Here is a 16,505-nt window from a genome sequence, read left to right on the forward strand (position 1 = left end):
CGTTACAGACATTCCATTCTAGAAAAGGAACGCGCTCCCGACCCAACGTGAAAATTCCAAAGTTTTACCATACGGACTTTGAGGAAAAAGAAAGCGGAGATGCGACAATTGTACGGGAACCCCACACGCACCAGGACGATCCTCTTATCGGTGTCGAAGTGGAAGAAATTAAGGCCGAACCGGTTGATGTCGAAGAGAATGCCATTGAATTGGAAGAAAATATGGTTAATTTCATGGAGCAAGGTATGTTTAGTACAATGAGTTTTTAAGTGTGGTTTGAATTCAAATTATTAAATTGATACATGCAGAGTGGTTTTATTGATAATGTGGTCACTGTAGAGTTTAGGCTTTTTTGCAAAAAAAACTCCTACTGGATACGTCCCAAGTGTTTTAAAATAGATAATTCTGATTCGAGTTTTTTGTGACCGAAAATTAATTGAAGCGTAATCTTTGAATGACTTTTTTCTGTTGGCGAAGAAATTCTTTATGAAAACTGATAGTTCCTAAACCCTCCGGTAGTGTGGGACTTCATGCCCAGTTACCCAGTAAAACTTCCCTGCTGGGTGGTCCTAGTTGGTTTCCTGCACTGCGGTCTGCTCTGCAGTCCTATTGTGCCCTAGATTTACTACCATATGTTTATTTCTATTGCTTCTAAAAAGTCCAGTATTTTGCCCAATGGAATAGCTTGTGATCGCATGTGGATGCATGGTCTGTGAGCAATCCTGTTACCTTTTGTAGTTGATGCCTGGAGTGGCTCAGTATGTTCTCACCCTTCCTGAAGGGCGGGCTGTCAAAAAATTGTTTGGACAGTTTTAGTTTTGGTAGTTCCAAGTAGTTTTTATGCAGTTCAAGTTCCAACCAGTGTCTGATATTCTTTTTCAGGTTTTATGGAAACACAGCATGTTGTTTCTGAGTCTATGAGTCTGTTGCTGGCCTTTATTGCAAGTTGGATTACTCCTCTTGCAGCAGTATGCTTGCCCATGAAAATATCGGCATATGAAAATATGTGATAGGATTATCTCTGACCTGTTTTGCTCTTTAACTAGGTCTGCGAAATCCTCCCAGCAGTTTTGTACAGTCTTCGGCCCAGTCTCAAACTGTCCTAAAGCGTTTGTTGCTGCCTGGTCTTCTGTAATGATTGCAAATCGGTTCGGCCCCTTGGCGATACTTCTCCCATCAGTTGGATACAGATTTTACTATAATAAGCATGGACACAGGTCTGGATGTTATAATGTTTGCCTGTAAGTCTGTTGATTCTAGGCCCAGATTCAACGTGAGTTGTCTGCCCTATTGTCCATCCTCTAGTACTCCCACCGCTACCCCTACCTTTAATCGTATGGGCGCAGTGTACTATATTGCGTAGCCGAGTTGCCTAAGCCGGGTACCTGCTGTTTCCAGTGGTCCCTTTTCTCCTTGATTACAAAGGGTTTTTCTGGCTATGCCACCTTGGTTATGTCGGTTCTTAGTGCTGAACGCTCAAGGTCTCGTTTCTGCATTACACTCTGAAGCAGGCATTTTTAAAATGGCTCCCATGTATTTTTTATTAGTTTCAACCCCTTTGTGTGAAAAAATTTGTCCCATAAACTTAACACGCTCGTTTTTAACTCTAAACTTTGACCATCGATTTCGATTTGCCAATATCCATCTTTCATATCGAGAACAGTAAAAAATTTGTATTTGTCCATTTTACAGCAATATCATCATAAGATGGAATTAGAAAGTGCTCTCCTTGGTTCAAGTCTTTTAGATCCAGGCACAGACGAAAGTCACCATTTGATTTTTAAACTATAACCAGAGGGTGTACCCACACTGACGGTTTATCAACTTTGTCTATTATATCTTTTGGCGCTAAGATCATATAACTTTTTTTAAAGTTATATTTCTAACAAAATATGAGGCACTCGCCTAATAGCATTTATTTTTGGTTTTATATCTGAACTTACTAGTAAAGTTATATGGTGTTGTGTAGGAAACTAGCCCTTCAAAAACATTTGAATATTTCCTAACAACCTCTTCTTATGTACTAAACAATTTTTTGTTACATAAAGAATCAATCCTTTTTTTTAATTTAACTTCAAGCATTCTTGTAAACCTAACAAAGGAATTTGATTTTCAGCGTTAACAATTACAAAAGACACTTTTTCTATGCAATTTTTAACTTTGCAGTTCAATACAAATTAAACTACCTAAACATTTAAGTTTGAAATTTGGATTACCATATGACATCAAAATAATATTACTTTTGCTTATAAATACATCTGGAGCAATTTTATTTACAATATAAAAAAAAGGCATGTTTGTTACCCAATCACAGGAAAGAATAAAAAAAAGAAACAATAAAAATATGTTGAAGTTTGTACTTCAGCACATGCAAAGCAGGAAAGGAAAAAGAAAAAATACAAAATATGTATAAAAATGGAAAATAAAAAGGCTTAACATTCTATGTAATTAAACAGACTATCTATATACTTACTACAAAGACTCTGCATCATCTATCTACTTTATACTTTCTATAATGGACCTTAAACTGTCAACAAAAATATTGCACCGTTCATGTAAATTAATGTTAATATAATTCTGACATATTATATTAATAGGCGATTTAAACAAAATATTAGTCCTAGCGGGATTTACATAAAATAATCTAAAATGCCTAGAGTTTATTCTTGGTACCCGAAAATTTAATCTAGCCAAAAGGGTGGGACAGTCAATCTAGTTATGAATAAGGTTATATAAGAATTTTATGGAAAGAATTTCTCTTCTTTTTGCTAAGGGTATAATATTCAATTTATTTAAGTATAATATTGACTATCCAAACCTCTTGCCGGAAAGACACCTTCCTTTCTAAACCAGAGATACTTCATAAACTTGCGCAGAAATGCGCTCAATATCATCAGCTATAAATTGAGTACCAAATTAGAGATCCGTATTCTAATCTTGAGCGCATGTAAGAGAAGAAGAGTAGTTTTAAAGTATTAATATTTTCAAAATACCGACAGTTTTGATAAATAAAACCCAACAATTGACCCAAGAGTCAGAAGCTATTTTTCCTACATGCTTGGCGAAACTTCATTTCGCATCATAAGTAATTCTCAGATCGATCGCCTCATCCACTTTGGCTAACACAACGTTATTTGCTTTATAGTCAAAATTGATCGGCAACAGTTTTCTTGGAAATAAGAGAATAGAGCACTTACTAACATTCAAATATAGTCTATTGACATTGCACGAATTCTCAACTTTATTATTAAGATTTACCTGAAGGAATTCGCAATCGTCTTCAGCATCTATTTTTGTTAAAAATTTTATATCATCCGCAAACAGTAAACTCTGACAAGACAGTAATTTGGCAAGATCGTTTATAAATAATAAAAAGAGAAGCGGGCCCAAATTAGATCCTTGCGGAACTCCCGAGCATACTTCATATACAGGAGGCTTAAAGCCTTCATATTCCACAAATTGTTTACGACCTTGTAAATAAGATTTTATTAAAGCAACTAAATCCTTAGAAAAATAAACAAATATTAGCTTATGAAGAAGTACAAAGTGGTCAATTTGGTCAAAAGCTTTGCAGAAATCAAGGTATATTACATCAACCTGACCTCTATTATCCAAATGCTGACACAAATAATCATTTAGGTAATCCAGGTTTACGTTTTTATTACGTACGTTTATTCTAGTTACGTTTTTCTCTATTCAACGGTACCAAAAAAAAATGAAATCGGTAAATGTGTAAGCAAATAGTTAGCGAAAATGTCTAGAAATAATGAATATTTTATTTACGCCAAACTTTGGTATGTCAAATGGCTACCCCATGGTGTGATACATTATTTTAAAGGGCATTCTTTATGCTATCAAAGGTTGTAAAAAAAATAAAATTGATTGACCAAGAAGCAATTGAAAAGCTAAGTGGATAAAGGTGTGAAGCAGCAAAAGTAAATATTTGAGCAAATCGATTTTAAAAATGTACTTCATATTATTAAAGAAATACAAAAAAAAATCAGAAGTTTTTAAAATATTTACTTTTTTTTGTACTTACCACCTTTATTCACTACATTACTGTCGATAATTTGTTTGTTGATAATGGTAGTAAGAAACAATACTTTAAATATATTTGCAACGATTACAAATGCTTTTAAACAATCAACTAATAAAAGGACAGTAATTTTGTCAAACCAGACATTAACTAAAATTTGTTGTACTTGTCACCTTCATTCAGCTCACACTTGTTATTTTACTTACTCACTGAATATGGATAATGGTACTAAGTACAAGAAATGTATACCCAAAACAGTAATATACCAGTTTATTTTAAAAATGCGTTGAAGTTTATGTTAAAAAAACTATCAATATGAAAAAGTAAATATTTTATTGTTCTTTGTTGCCAACACAAAAAATAAAAGCACAAAACTAAAAACAAAAAAAATGTTATTCTGCTGTAAAACTGTTTTATTTTTTCTTTATTTTTTCTTCCTGTGGCATAAGTTCTTCCTTCTCAATGACATTTTCGTAGAAATATCTGTACTCTTCTTTAAGAAACGCCAATTGCTCCTTTATATTTTCAATTTTTTCCTTAGACAGCTGACCACTTTTTCCTGCTCGGGGAAGTCGTAGTGTGGGGTCTGCTTCAAATTGGCGCTTCATTATACACACTTCTTTAAATGGGGCTTCTTCTTCATATGAATCTTTTTATAGATAATAACCAAATCTTTCAACTTTGATCCATTTTACTGCATCTCTAAATTGAACTTTTCATTAAGTGTGTTTATTTTTCTGTTTACCACTTTTAGCTGGTTGGGTAAATCAGAAAAAAGGCGAAAATGTGACTCCATATCAACAACGTGGTTATTCTTACTGGCTTTACTCATAATTTCTCTGTACTGGCCCGGAAGATAAATTGTGCTGTGTTTTCTAAGAACTTTTTCGATTCGACCAAAGTCGCGATCTGAATCCAAAAACGAGTGTCCAACTTCGGGAAACAGTTTAACAATAGCAGTTGATATAGCAAATCATCATAAAATTTTTATTCTGGCCTACACATGCATCTGACCAGATTATTAACTGATCTGTTTCCCTTATTGCAGCATCAAATTCAATTAAAGTCAGCAAGGAGCTAGCGACTTTCATGCTTCCTCGGTTAGCAATTTCCTCTGTCCAAGTGAAAAAATTTGCTTGATTTCTAGTTGAAGTGATCGTATGAATACCAAGGTTATAAAACGACATCTGCCGGAGATAAAAGGCTTTTGATGTCGTGAGCCTCGGAAGTGGCATAGTTTGCTGTAAATCTACAGTTAAGTAAGCCACTTTGTTATTTTTTTCAGCCTTTTGTCTGTCACTTCGTTGAAGGTCAAAGGCTTTGTGAAATCTTTGTATATGTTCTTCATTTTCACTTCCGGCATCACATACACTACACGTGTCGCTCCGTGGATGTCCAAAGGATAGGTTGAATTTAGTTTCAAATATTCTTCTATATATGTACTGTTTAACTTTAAAAATATCTGGTTTGTTTGCATTTTCACACTTTTCAAAATAAAGAGAATGCATATTTCTAACAGATAGTAATGGTGACAGGTAGCGCTTGTTGGGATTTTTGTGTCTTGAATAGTGAGATTTTTCGCTTGGCAAAAATTTGTGTGGTCTATTTGAATGATGCCCTCTCATGTCTGGTGAAGGTGCGGCGTTTCCATTAGCTAACCGCTTCTGTAAATAGTCAATTTGTTCTTGTGTTTTTTTCTGCTAATTTGATATATGAAGCTGTAGCGGTTCTAGGTTATGATATTTTTTTTAGAGCTATCTCATTCCCATTATTATCACTAATTAATCCGTCATTATTTTTAGTATTTACTGCCGCCATATTTTTGGCATTATGCATTCTTTTAGCTGTTCTTTTTTAATATAAATATTTAGAATAAACACTAACGGTACTCTAACAATAGCACGACAAGATATAAACAAATCAAGCACGTTTTCCGTCACAAAGTTATATCCAAAAAATGGATGAAGGTGTTAAGTGTGCTTAACCCCTTTATTCATTTGAGAACCGATTTTACCGATGCACTTAACTCCTTTATCCTTAACTAAAATCGTAAATATGTGTTGTACGTTTCTGAATAAAAGATATATGAAAAATGTGTACTTAACACCTTCATTTAGCACAAAATCTAACTTTTTGTCAAATTGTTGCTTAGCACCTTTATCCACTTAGCTCTTTAATTAAAGTGTAAATCGGTAGCGTAGAAAAACACATTTAATTAGTTTAACAAATTTATTTTATTAAATGTTCAAAATGCGCGCCGTTATTAGCAAGACAATAAAAAAGCCTATTTTCAAACTCCTTACGAACATTGGCAAGGGTCTGCCCGCTAATTTCTCTGCATTCTTCAAATATTCTATTTTTTAAATTCTCAATCGGGTTTTATAAACTTTGCTTTTTAAGTAGCCCCAAAGAAAAAAGTCTAGTGGGGTTAGGTCCGGAGATCGCGCAGGCCATTCGATTGCACCACGTCTGCCAATCCACTTTTCTCGAAAATGTTCATCAAGCCACTCTTGAACTACCAAAGTGTAGTGCGCGGGAGCTCCATCCTGCTGAAAATTTATATTATTTTCATTCAATAATATAGCACCATGTTGATCTACTTGATTTTCCATAGATTGGATGATGGAAGGGTATATTGCATTTTCTAAAAGGTTTAAATAAATTTCGCCAGTCAAATTTTCTTCCAAAAAAAATGGCCCGATTATTTCATTTCCATAAATTCCTGCCCAAACATTAGTTTTTTGGGGATATTATATTATTATTATATTTTATGGCCTTCCCGAAAAACATGCGGATTTTCATTATCCCAGTATCTACAGTTATGTCTGTTCACCAGGCCATTTAAAAAAAAGGTCGATTCGTCACTGAAGCAAATGTTTTTCAATAAATGGGGATCGTCGTCAATTTGCTGGCACATCACTTCACAAAATTGTATTCTCCTATCAAAATCATCTTCTTCTAGTTCATGAAGAATATGAATTTTATAAGGAAAGAACTTTTTTTTTTTTTAAACTTTATGTACGGAACCAGTGGAAATATTTGTTAGTTTTGCGGCCTTTGGTATAGACAAAGTTGGATCTATAGCAAATTGTCCTAGTACTTCAGCTTGGCATGCTTCATCGACAACTCTATTTTCATATTTTTTCTTATTGCAAATCGATCCCGTCTCTTCAAATTTTCGTATCAATTCTAATACGTATTTATGGCTCACGTTTTTATCTTGATACCTTTCATTAAATGCTCTCTGTGTTGAAATGCCGTTCTGCGAGCACACCGATCTTGAGCTCCATAAAGGAAAATTATTTCTATTATTTCGGCTAGCGTATACACCATTTTATTAACTCGCTGTTTTAACTAAAATTGAAAAATTGCACGCGTCAAACTGACAGTTTTAACAATCATAAATCGCCTGCTTTTTAAACGCCTTAAAAATGTAAGGTATTGCAGTGTTTTTTTGTACCTATTAGGTAGGTTTCGCAAAAAATATAAGTGAAATAAATACACATACATAGTTATAAGACTGCAAAGATTTTTGCAAAAAATTTTTTCTCGCAAATAACGGTACACATTCTTTACTTAAAAAAATAAGTAATTTGCTTGAACTAAATGTACTGATTGTTACCACACATTTTAACTTCTAAATTGCTTGTATTTTTGTATTTTTTTGATGATCTATTATAAAAAATTTAAGAATTTTAAAATGATGTAGGTACCACACTAAAAGTATTCATTTAAAATACCAAAGTTTGGCGTAAATAAAATATTCATTATTTCTAGACATTTTCGCTAACTATTTGCTTACACATTTACCGATTTCAGTTTGTTTGGTACCGTTGAATAGAGAATTTTACGCTGCTTACTATGATGTATCACATGATGGGGATTCCCATTTGACATATTAAAGTGAGGTTAGCTGGAGGTGAGGAGGTGATTGACAGAACTTCAGTAAATGCATAATTAAACGTCCCCCTGTATATCTAATTTGACGTGTTTTTTTTTTTTTTTTTTTCTTCCATTTATCGAAAAATACTGTTGAAGACAAGATAAGATTAGATATGCATGCAATAGGCCCTGACAAAACGCGAATACAATCTTTAACGACAAGACTTGGTACTCCATCGGTATCGGAGGTCAACTTACTTTTTAAGGCTTTTAACATTAGAGGCGGTGACAATTTCATTTTCCGAAAAATTATAAGAGCAATTTAGAGAGTTGTTAATAGTATGGCTCGATTCAATACCAACATTAATACTAGATGGGTCCGACTCTATATATACGCTTTAAAAGAAAGTTCCAAAAGCATCAACAATTTGCTGTGGATCTGTTATTGTACGATCCTGAAACAGCATTACTCTGGGAATACGTGAAACTCCCGAATGATTTTCATAATAATGAGTTCAATATTTCTTGAGTTTTTTCCGAATTAAATTCTTTAGTTTACTGTAAAAGTTGTCGCAAGATACATTCGGATCCAAACAGGCAAACACCTCCTGCCAGTCGGCAGCTTCGATTAAGCTATATAACATTGGATAGTTAGCACGTCTAAAATTGAAACAATTCTGTACCAGTAAATTGTGGGTGAAATTACTGAATGAATAATGAATTTCACACTCAGACAAATTGGTTATCACTAAATCCAGAATTCTTCTATTAACATTAAGGACGTTATTACCTTGTACGAATTCCATTATATTCATTAGTGCTAAGGTTGATCTCACAATAGAGTAACCCTGGTGACTAAGAGAATTAGGGATATTAAAATCACCGATTATAATTATTTTCTTGTCACATAAATATTGCATTGTTTCAAAGTAATCGTATCAAATTATAAACCCATTTGCTACTAGCAGAAGGTATATAGACAATAAATACAAAGAACGTAAAATGGTCAAAGGACAATTGCGCGCCTACAATCTCGATAGAATTTACAATTTGAAGCAAATCAGATAAATTCACAGGTAATATTTTAAACTCCCGTTTAACAGCTAACAATACACCTCAACCGTTCGACAATCCAGTTCTTTCTAGATTTCGGTCACATCGGTGTACATCGTAAATGTCCGGAAACAGTTCAGAGTTCGCGATATTATTTTGTAAATTCGTGTCTGTTAAGCCAATAATGTCCATTTCCGCTAAGCAAACTTCATTGTAAAACAGAATCACTTTTGAATTTAAACCGCGAACATTTTGATAATAAAAATCTATAGCGTCGGGATAGGAAACCAGGTGTAGTTGTGATGTATAATCGTAGATGAATCTACGATTGGTTTCCGGATCCCCTTACGGTGGCTACCTCTGCTCCAGTGTCTTGCTTGAGAGTTCCTTGTCTAACTTGAGAGTTACGGGCTTACCATTGATCCATACGTCCTTTATCCACATTGTCTCTGCACTGCCTTGGCTCACTCTTCGATCTGTATCAATTGAACTCACATAGAACTCATAGTAACTCTCGGCATCACTAGGTGATCCGGAACTTTCATTCTCTTTGGATACAAAATGAACTTTCTTCTTAAAGGAGTTGTGTTTGTGATGATCATCTGCCGTCTTGCCTGAGCCCACTTTAGCAAAATGGTCATGACCCTGACACCTCGCACATGTCTTCCCTGCTGCACAAAACACTTATTTCTAAACTTATGCTTATATTCGCCCATTCTTACACGGTCCTTGAAAATCCTTTACCATAGTTGGTTTACTACTGAACATCTTGGAACTGCTGGCTCTTATGACATCTACCGGGATTCATTATGCAAGATTTGAACCTGGTCTTTGCTAGTTTTTGTCGCTCTACAGAAATTGACTGTCTTATTTAATGTAAAAGAAGCCTCTTTCATCAACTTTTCTTTACTAGAAGTCTTCCTTAAGCCTATGACAATTCTGTCTCTTATCATCTCATCTTGATTAGGATATTCTGTTGTTTTGACTGCCTTTCTTAGCTCACTCAAGAAGCTTTCAAAGCATTGTCCTTCCTTTTGCACAATTGTGTTAAATTTTGCCCTTTCAAAAATAACATTTTTCTGGGGAGCACAATTGTCGTCAAATTTCTTTTGAATTTCTTTCAAAACTGTTGAACAAGTCAAGGCCATCATCTTCAATCAGTGATAGAAAACAAGCAATTTGTTTTTGCTTCTCCTTGCTATCTAATCCAGTGGCCTTTGCAAACATGTTAAATTTTTGGGAAAATCTCCTCCAGTTCTCAGATATATTTCCATCTAGCAACGCGGTTCTGGAGGCTTAAAATAGTTTTCTATTTTTCTCTTTTCTCACACAAGCGGCACACAACCAAGCAACTAAAAATTTCTATATTTAATACTAATATACTTAATACTAAAGATTTCTATATTTTCAATAGTAATACTATATACTTAATACTTAAGATTTCTATATTTTCAATAGTAAAAAAGTCCGGCTATAGCGTCATCGGTTATAGTGACGAAGTCGCTTGAAACGACTTCATTTCGCTGAATTTGGATTTTTTAGACCGGTTACTGCGACAACCGACGAGCAACGACTCGCCGCGGTGAAATACAGGAGTTGTTTTCGGGGAATACCCTATTTCTGAACATCTGCATGATAGACGTAAACGTATTGTGCGTAGTTTATTCCAGTCCAGCGTGGATTAACAGTTCCTACAAAGGGTTGATGTTGCTTTTTATTGTTGTTTTACCTTCGTATGTGCTTTGATTGTGTTTTTGTGATTACAAACATTATACAATGGCTTCGGTGTCAAAGAAAGGAAAAGTTTTTTCAATTGAAGAATAAGGTCTTATTATCGCAAGACTTGAATCTGGTGAAAGTAATGCTACTGTAGCTACTGAATTTGATTTATCTCACTCAAGTGTATCCACAATTTTGAAGAACAAGGATAAAATTAAAGAAACTTTCGTTCAACGAAAATTTATTAGGCAAGAAAAAACTCAAGTTATCCCAACACCCAGATATTGATCAAGCCTTACTCAAGTGGTTCAAAAGTCAGCGAAGTCGTGGAACTCCCATAAGCGGTCCAATATTACAGGCAAAAGCAAATGATTTTGGAAGAATTATGGATAAAGTGGACTTTAAATGTTCTGAAAGTTGGATTAAGCATTTTCGTCAAAGATATAAAATAGTGTTTGGAAAAATAAGTGGCGAAGCTGCCAGTGTGCCTCAAGGAGTACGTGAAAACTAGTTAACAACTGTCTGGCCTGAAATACGAAAAGGATATAAGGATGACGAAATATATAATGCCGACGAGACGGGACTTTGTTATAAACTGACCCCAGATAAGACATTAAAAGACTTAAAGGGTGAAACTTGTACCGGCGGAAAATTATCAAAGGAACGAATTACAGTCTTAGTTGCTACCAATATGACAGGATCGGATAAACCTAAACTTATTGTGATCGGCAAGTCGAGAAATCCACGATGTTTCAAACATATCAAAACATGACCTGTCGTGTACAAGTCCAAAAAAAAGGCCTGGATGACTTCTGATTTATTTGTCAGTATTTTTCGTGAATGGGACGCAAAGTTGGTGAAGACCAAGAAAAAAATTTACTTTTAGTAGACAACTGTCCCACTCATCCGAAAGTTGATAATTTAAAAAACATAAAACTCGAGTTTTTGCCAGCAAACACTACCTCTGTTCTGCAGCCAATCGGCCAAGGGACTATTCGAACATGAAAAGTGCATTTTAAAAAGTTTCACTTAATGAAAATCATAGAAAATGCTGAACAAGGCAAAGAGTATTGTATTAACCTTTTAGAGGTAGTATCAATGATCGCTAAAGCATGGAATACAGTTTCATCAAAAACAATTGCCAACTGTTTTAGACATGGAGGCTTCGTAGAAAGTGCGGATGTTAGAAATGATAGCTTTGATGAAGAAGATGACATTCCACTGGCTAAATTAATTAATGCTAATTTTGAAGAGGAAGATAAGGTTCCGCTGGCTGTAATAAAAAAGTCTGCTGCATTCTGCTTCATTTGAAAATAGTTTGGAAGTATGCGACAATCTAAGTGAAGAACAAATTGTAGACGACATCTCATCCTTCTCTCAGGACAAAGAGGAAAGCGAAGATGAGGGTTCAGAAGGGGAAGAATTTCAACCTCCATCTGCAGCAGAAGCTCTTCAAGCCACTAATACTATTAAAAAGTTTGTTTTGTATAACTATTCATCGGACGAAATATTGGTAAACCATGTTAATAATTTAGAGAAAAAAATTGAATTCATCTACTATGATACTCGAACAAAGAAACAGAGTAAAATCACAGATTATTTCAAGTCTTAAAACTGGAGAAGTTGTAGGTACTACATACATACATATGTATCTGTTAAATTTTGTGAATTTGTAAATTAGTGGTTAATAAATTGTTTTAAACAAATTGGATAGCGAATTTTATTTCTTCTGGCTATCGTAAAGTCTATCTTTTATTAATTTGCTAGAAAAAAAACAGGTCGTATATAACGAAGGTCGGATATAGCGACGTAATTTTCGTGGTCCCTTCACCGTCGCTATAAGCGACTTTCACTGTATTTACTGTAATATTATTATCCTAATGATACCATATTATACAACACATTATCGTCTTTGTTGTTTTTTACTAACATTTATGGCTAAGCACTTTCCGTTTGGGCTTCTACTTGTTTCGCTAACTCTGCAATATTCCAGTCGGTCCAATCTTTATTTAAAAGCAAATACTCAAAATTTTAAAGAACAAATGGCTATTTTGCTTAATAAAATAAAAATGTTTGGTTTGATGTCTCCTACTACCTTCCAAATGAAAAGTTGGTAAACAGCACCTGTCCAGTCCCCTAACTATTCTTTATCTTTAAAGTGACTACTATGAACTATAAATATTTTATTTGTTATTTTAGAGCAGGAAATGGTTTCGCACGAAGCCGAAGAAATAATAGGGAATTACGATAGTCCTCTGGTCAACATCAAAACTGAACCAAAAGCAAACCCACCAAGTATATTCAAAAAAGAAGTTCTGGAACCACCTCCAATAATCATGGACGTACATAGTGTTACCGAAACCGAAGACGAGAGGTAAACCTTGCCATGAAAAAAATTTAAATTCATTTAACTAACGCACATCATTTACAGCTTAATAAGTATAAAAAAAGAAGCCATTCAACTTGTAGATATAACCCAAATAAGTACCACGGTCGTTAATCATATCGAGGAAACGATAGTTGGTACAAACATCTTCGAAACCATCATTCAACCGAAAGAAAATCCATCGGAAATCATCATCACGAACGTTCAAAGTATGGCGGAAGACGCGTGTGACATTGAATGTCCTGATAAAGATGCGGGCAAATCGATTTTGGGAAGCATCCTGGATGACGGACCTGAACGCTGCGAACCGGAAAAAGTTGTTAATGTGGTGGAAGCATTAAAATCGCAAAAGGATGCGGCTCGCGCACGTGAAATCGATCCATTATCGCCATCAACCGTTGAACAAGAGACCACTGATGTACCGGTAATGATGCCTGATGAAAATTGTTTGAGTGAAGGGGATGATAAAGTGGTGGAACCTTGGGCTGTTAGTGACATGGAGAGTAAACAAGATGGTAAGTTAGGGTTGCTAGATTTTAAAAATTGAAAAGCGGGAGGTGGGTAATGTCTTGTAATGGGTAATGTCTGGTAATGTCTAATGAGGGGAAAATAAATAGAGATGCGGGAATTTTTGAGGTGCCATGCCTTAATTAAGGGACATTTTGAAATAAAAAGCAAGAAAATGTTGTAATAAAACATAACTTTATAAAAATTTAATTAAAGATAATTAAACTATTTAATAAATCTTGACCAATTGAGGACAAAACATTTCAAAAGTACAATCAAATCAAAACCTAAAAGAATAGTTTTAAAACCTCAAACGAAATAACAAATATATTACGTACAAAAAAAAAACAAATTAAGTAAAACCTTACTAAAATGGAAACACATCAAAACTATATACATTTATTTATGGAATGTAATAGCAAAAACACCGTATCACTAACCGTTATTCGATTAACCTTAGCTCGATTTAACCTTTTTTATAATATTTGCACTACACAAATTAAATTCTGCAACATGAGAGGCCTAAACACCAATATTAATGCAGTACACCAACACCTGCAATCAAATATGCCTCACATTCTGGCATTGGCAGAAACAAAGGTGAAACCTTCAACAACAAATGTTCACCTCATTTATCCTGGATACGATCTACACACCCGATTTAGACTAAACTTTGGATTGGCATTATTTGTCAAGAACGACTTGAGTTGTCAGCGGGAGGAAACGCTTGATTGAACCTGCGGACTTCGACGTCATGTGGTTCAAAATAATAGCCAGTGGTTCCACGAAATTTATCTGCTGTATCTACAGACCACCAAGCGACACCCAATAGAGACGGCTCTTTTTGAACCTAGTTGATTGCATTAACCATCTGCAAATTGACTACCCAAGCGCAGAAATCATCGTCATGGGTGATTTTAACGTTCACAATATCAACTGGCTGCGCTTCTGCAACAAGAACGACGATGAAGGACGAGAAGCTGAGCTATTTGTCACCATATGCGGGCTTACGTAGCTTGTGAAGGAACCTACCAGAATCCCCGATCGAGACGGCGAGTTCGCGAGTCTCCTAGATCTGGTCTTGGCTTCAGATCCTGACTCGTACACAGTATCAGTACATGCCCCCCTAGGAACATCGGACCACAAATTGATAACAGTCTCTTGTCAGTTGGAGGTTAAAACGCTGGATCCTCCGATGCCGCGAAAGGTATGGCACTATAAATCAGCAGAGTGGAACCATCTTCGGGAATTTTATCGCTCATTCCCTTGGAAAGAAGTCTGCTTTAGAACCAATAACATCTCAGAATGTGCAAACCAAATTACAGAGACGATCTTGGCAGGAATGGAAGCTTATATCTCTTTTTCTACTAAATGCGGATCAAACAACAAGCAATGGTTCAACCTGAATTGCAAAAAGCCAGTAAACACTAAAAACGCAGCATATCGCATATGGCGTCAACATCCTTCCATCGAAAATCGGAGGAACTTTTTAGCCTCCAGAAATATTGATGAATGCAAAGAGAGTCACAACAACAGGATCAAAAACAAGCTGCAAGCGAATTATTGATGAATGCAAAGAGAGTCACAACAACAGGATCAAAAACAAACTGCTAAACTGCCCAAACGGAACAAGATCTTTCCGGTCGGTATCGAAAGCCGTTAGTCAAGGATTTGCTAAGTCGGCCTTGCCACCCCTAACAGCAGATGATGGTTCTATCGCGGTAACAGCAAGGGAAAAAGCCAACTTACTGGGTAAACTCTTCGCGTCTAATTCTACTCTGCACTTGCAAGGCAAAACACCGCTATATTTGCCAAGGGTGAATTCATCGATGGGAGAAATTTCGTTTCTCCAACGAATTATAAATAAAATTCTTAAAAGCGTAGACACCAACAAAGCTTCTGAACCCGATGGAATTCCAGCCCTAATACTAAAACGTTGTGCAGACGAATTGACTCCTCCCTTATGTAGACTGTTCACGGCATCGTATAAGCAGGGCCAATTTCCAACAAGCTGGAAAACTGCTCGAGTGCAAGCTGTACCCAAAAAGGGTAAGAAGACGATGCCCTCCAATTACAGCCCGATTGCACTAGTTTCAGCATTATCGAAGATTATGGAGAAAGCAGTCAACCAACAACTGTTAAGATATCCAAGGGATTTGACAGAGTGTGCCACATTTAAACCCGCATTTAAGTCCGCCAAACCAACGACCGCAAGTTCTCAGAATCTTAGGCAGCAACAAGTAACTTCAACCAACAACGATATTAGAGCAATCTTGGCGTGGGTTGATAACAATTTGGTCAATTTTAACGCTAAAAAAACGCAGGCTGCAGTATTTACGATGAAGACTAACCTTGGTGGCCCGGAGCTGGTTATGGCAGGGAAAATATTGCCAATGAAATCATCTTTACATCTTTTAGGAGTCGAGGTCACCAACAGTGTGTCCTGGCATGACCACGTTGCCGAGGTCGCCAGGGCGGCTTCCAAAAAACTCGGAGTGCTTTTCAAAACGAAAAAACTGTATACACCAGAACAGCTGCTGACTCTTTATAAGGCTTAAATACGCCCTTCCCTCGAGTATTGCTCGCATGTCTGGAGCTCTGCACCCAAGCATAGTTTAAACCTACTGGATTCTATACAGAAGAGAGCTATTCGTTTCATCGACAAACCAGAACTGACAAAGAGTCTGGATAGTCTGGAGCACAGGAAAAAGGTGGCTGATCTCTGTTTATTCTACCGTTATTATCACGGTAAGTGCTCCTCTGAGCTGGCAGGCCTGATTCCACCCAGGGCTGTTCCGGCAAAAAGGACGCGTCTAGCAGTTGCGGCTCATCAACATCGAGTCCACCTGCCTACCCCAAGGACGTCGCTGTATCGGGACTCATTCATCTGGAGAACATCTTCTCTGTGGAACGGGCTTCCAC

At 36.0% G+C, this 16,505-nt stretch overlaps 1 protein-coding gene across 4 annotated transcripts in view; it reads left to right on the forward strand.

Annotated features, from left to right (window-relative positions):
• LOC126738493 (titin-like) overlaps window positions 1-16,505 on the forward strand; it is a 77,927-nt gene that overhangs the window by 44,203 nt on the left and 17,219 nt on the right. For all 4 annotated transcript variants that reach the window (XM_050443857.1, XM_050443859.1, XM_050443858.1 and 1 more), the window contains 3 exons: window positions 9-243; window positions 12,890-13,064; window positions 13,122-13,591. In XM_050443857.1, the coding sequence (XP_050299814.1) occupies window positions 9-243; window positions 12,890-13,064; window positions 13,122-13,591 (880 nt within the window). The remainder of the gene's footprint in view (window positions 1-8; window positions 244-12,889; window positions 13,065-13,121; window positions 13,592-16,505) is intronic.

This window comes from Anthonomus grandis, chromosome 7 (assembly GCF_022605725.1).
Source record: "Anthonomus grandis grandis chromosome 7, icAntGran1.3, whole genome shotgun sequence".
NCBI classification, from domain to species: domain Eukaryota; kingdom Metazoa; phylum Arthropoda; class Insecta; order Coleoptera; family Curculionidae; genus Anthonomus; species Anthonomus grandis.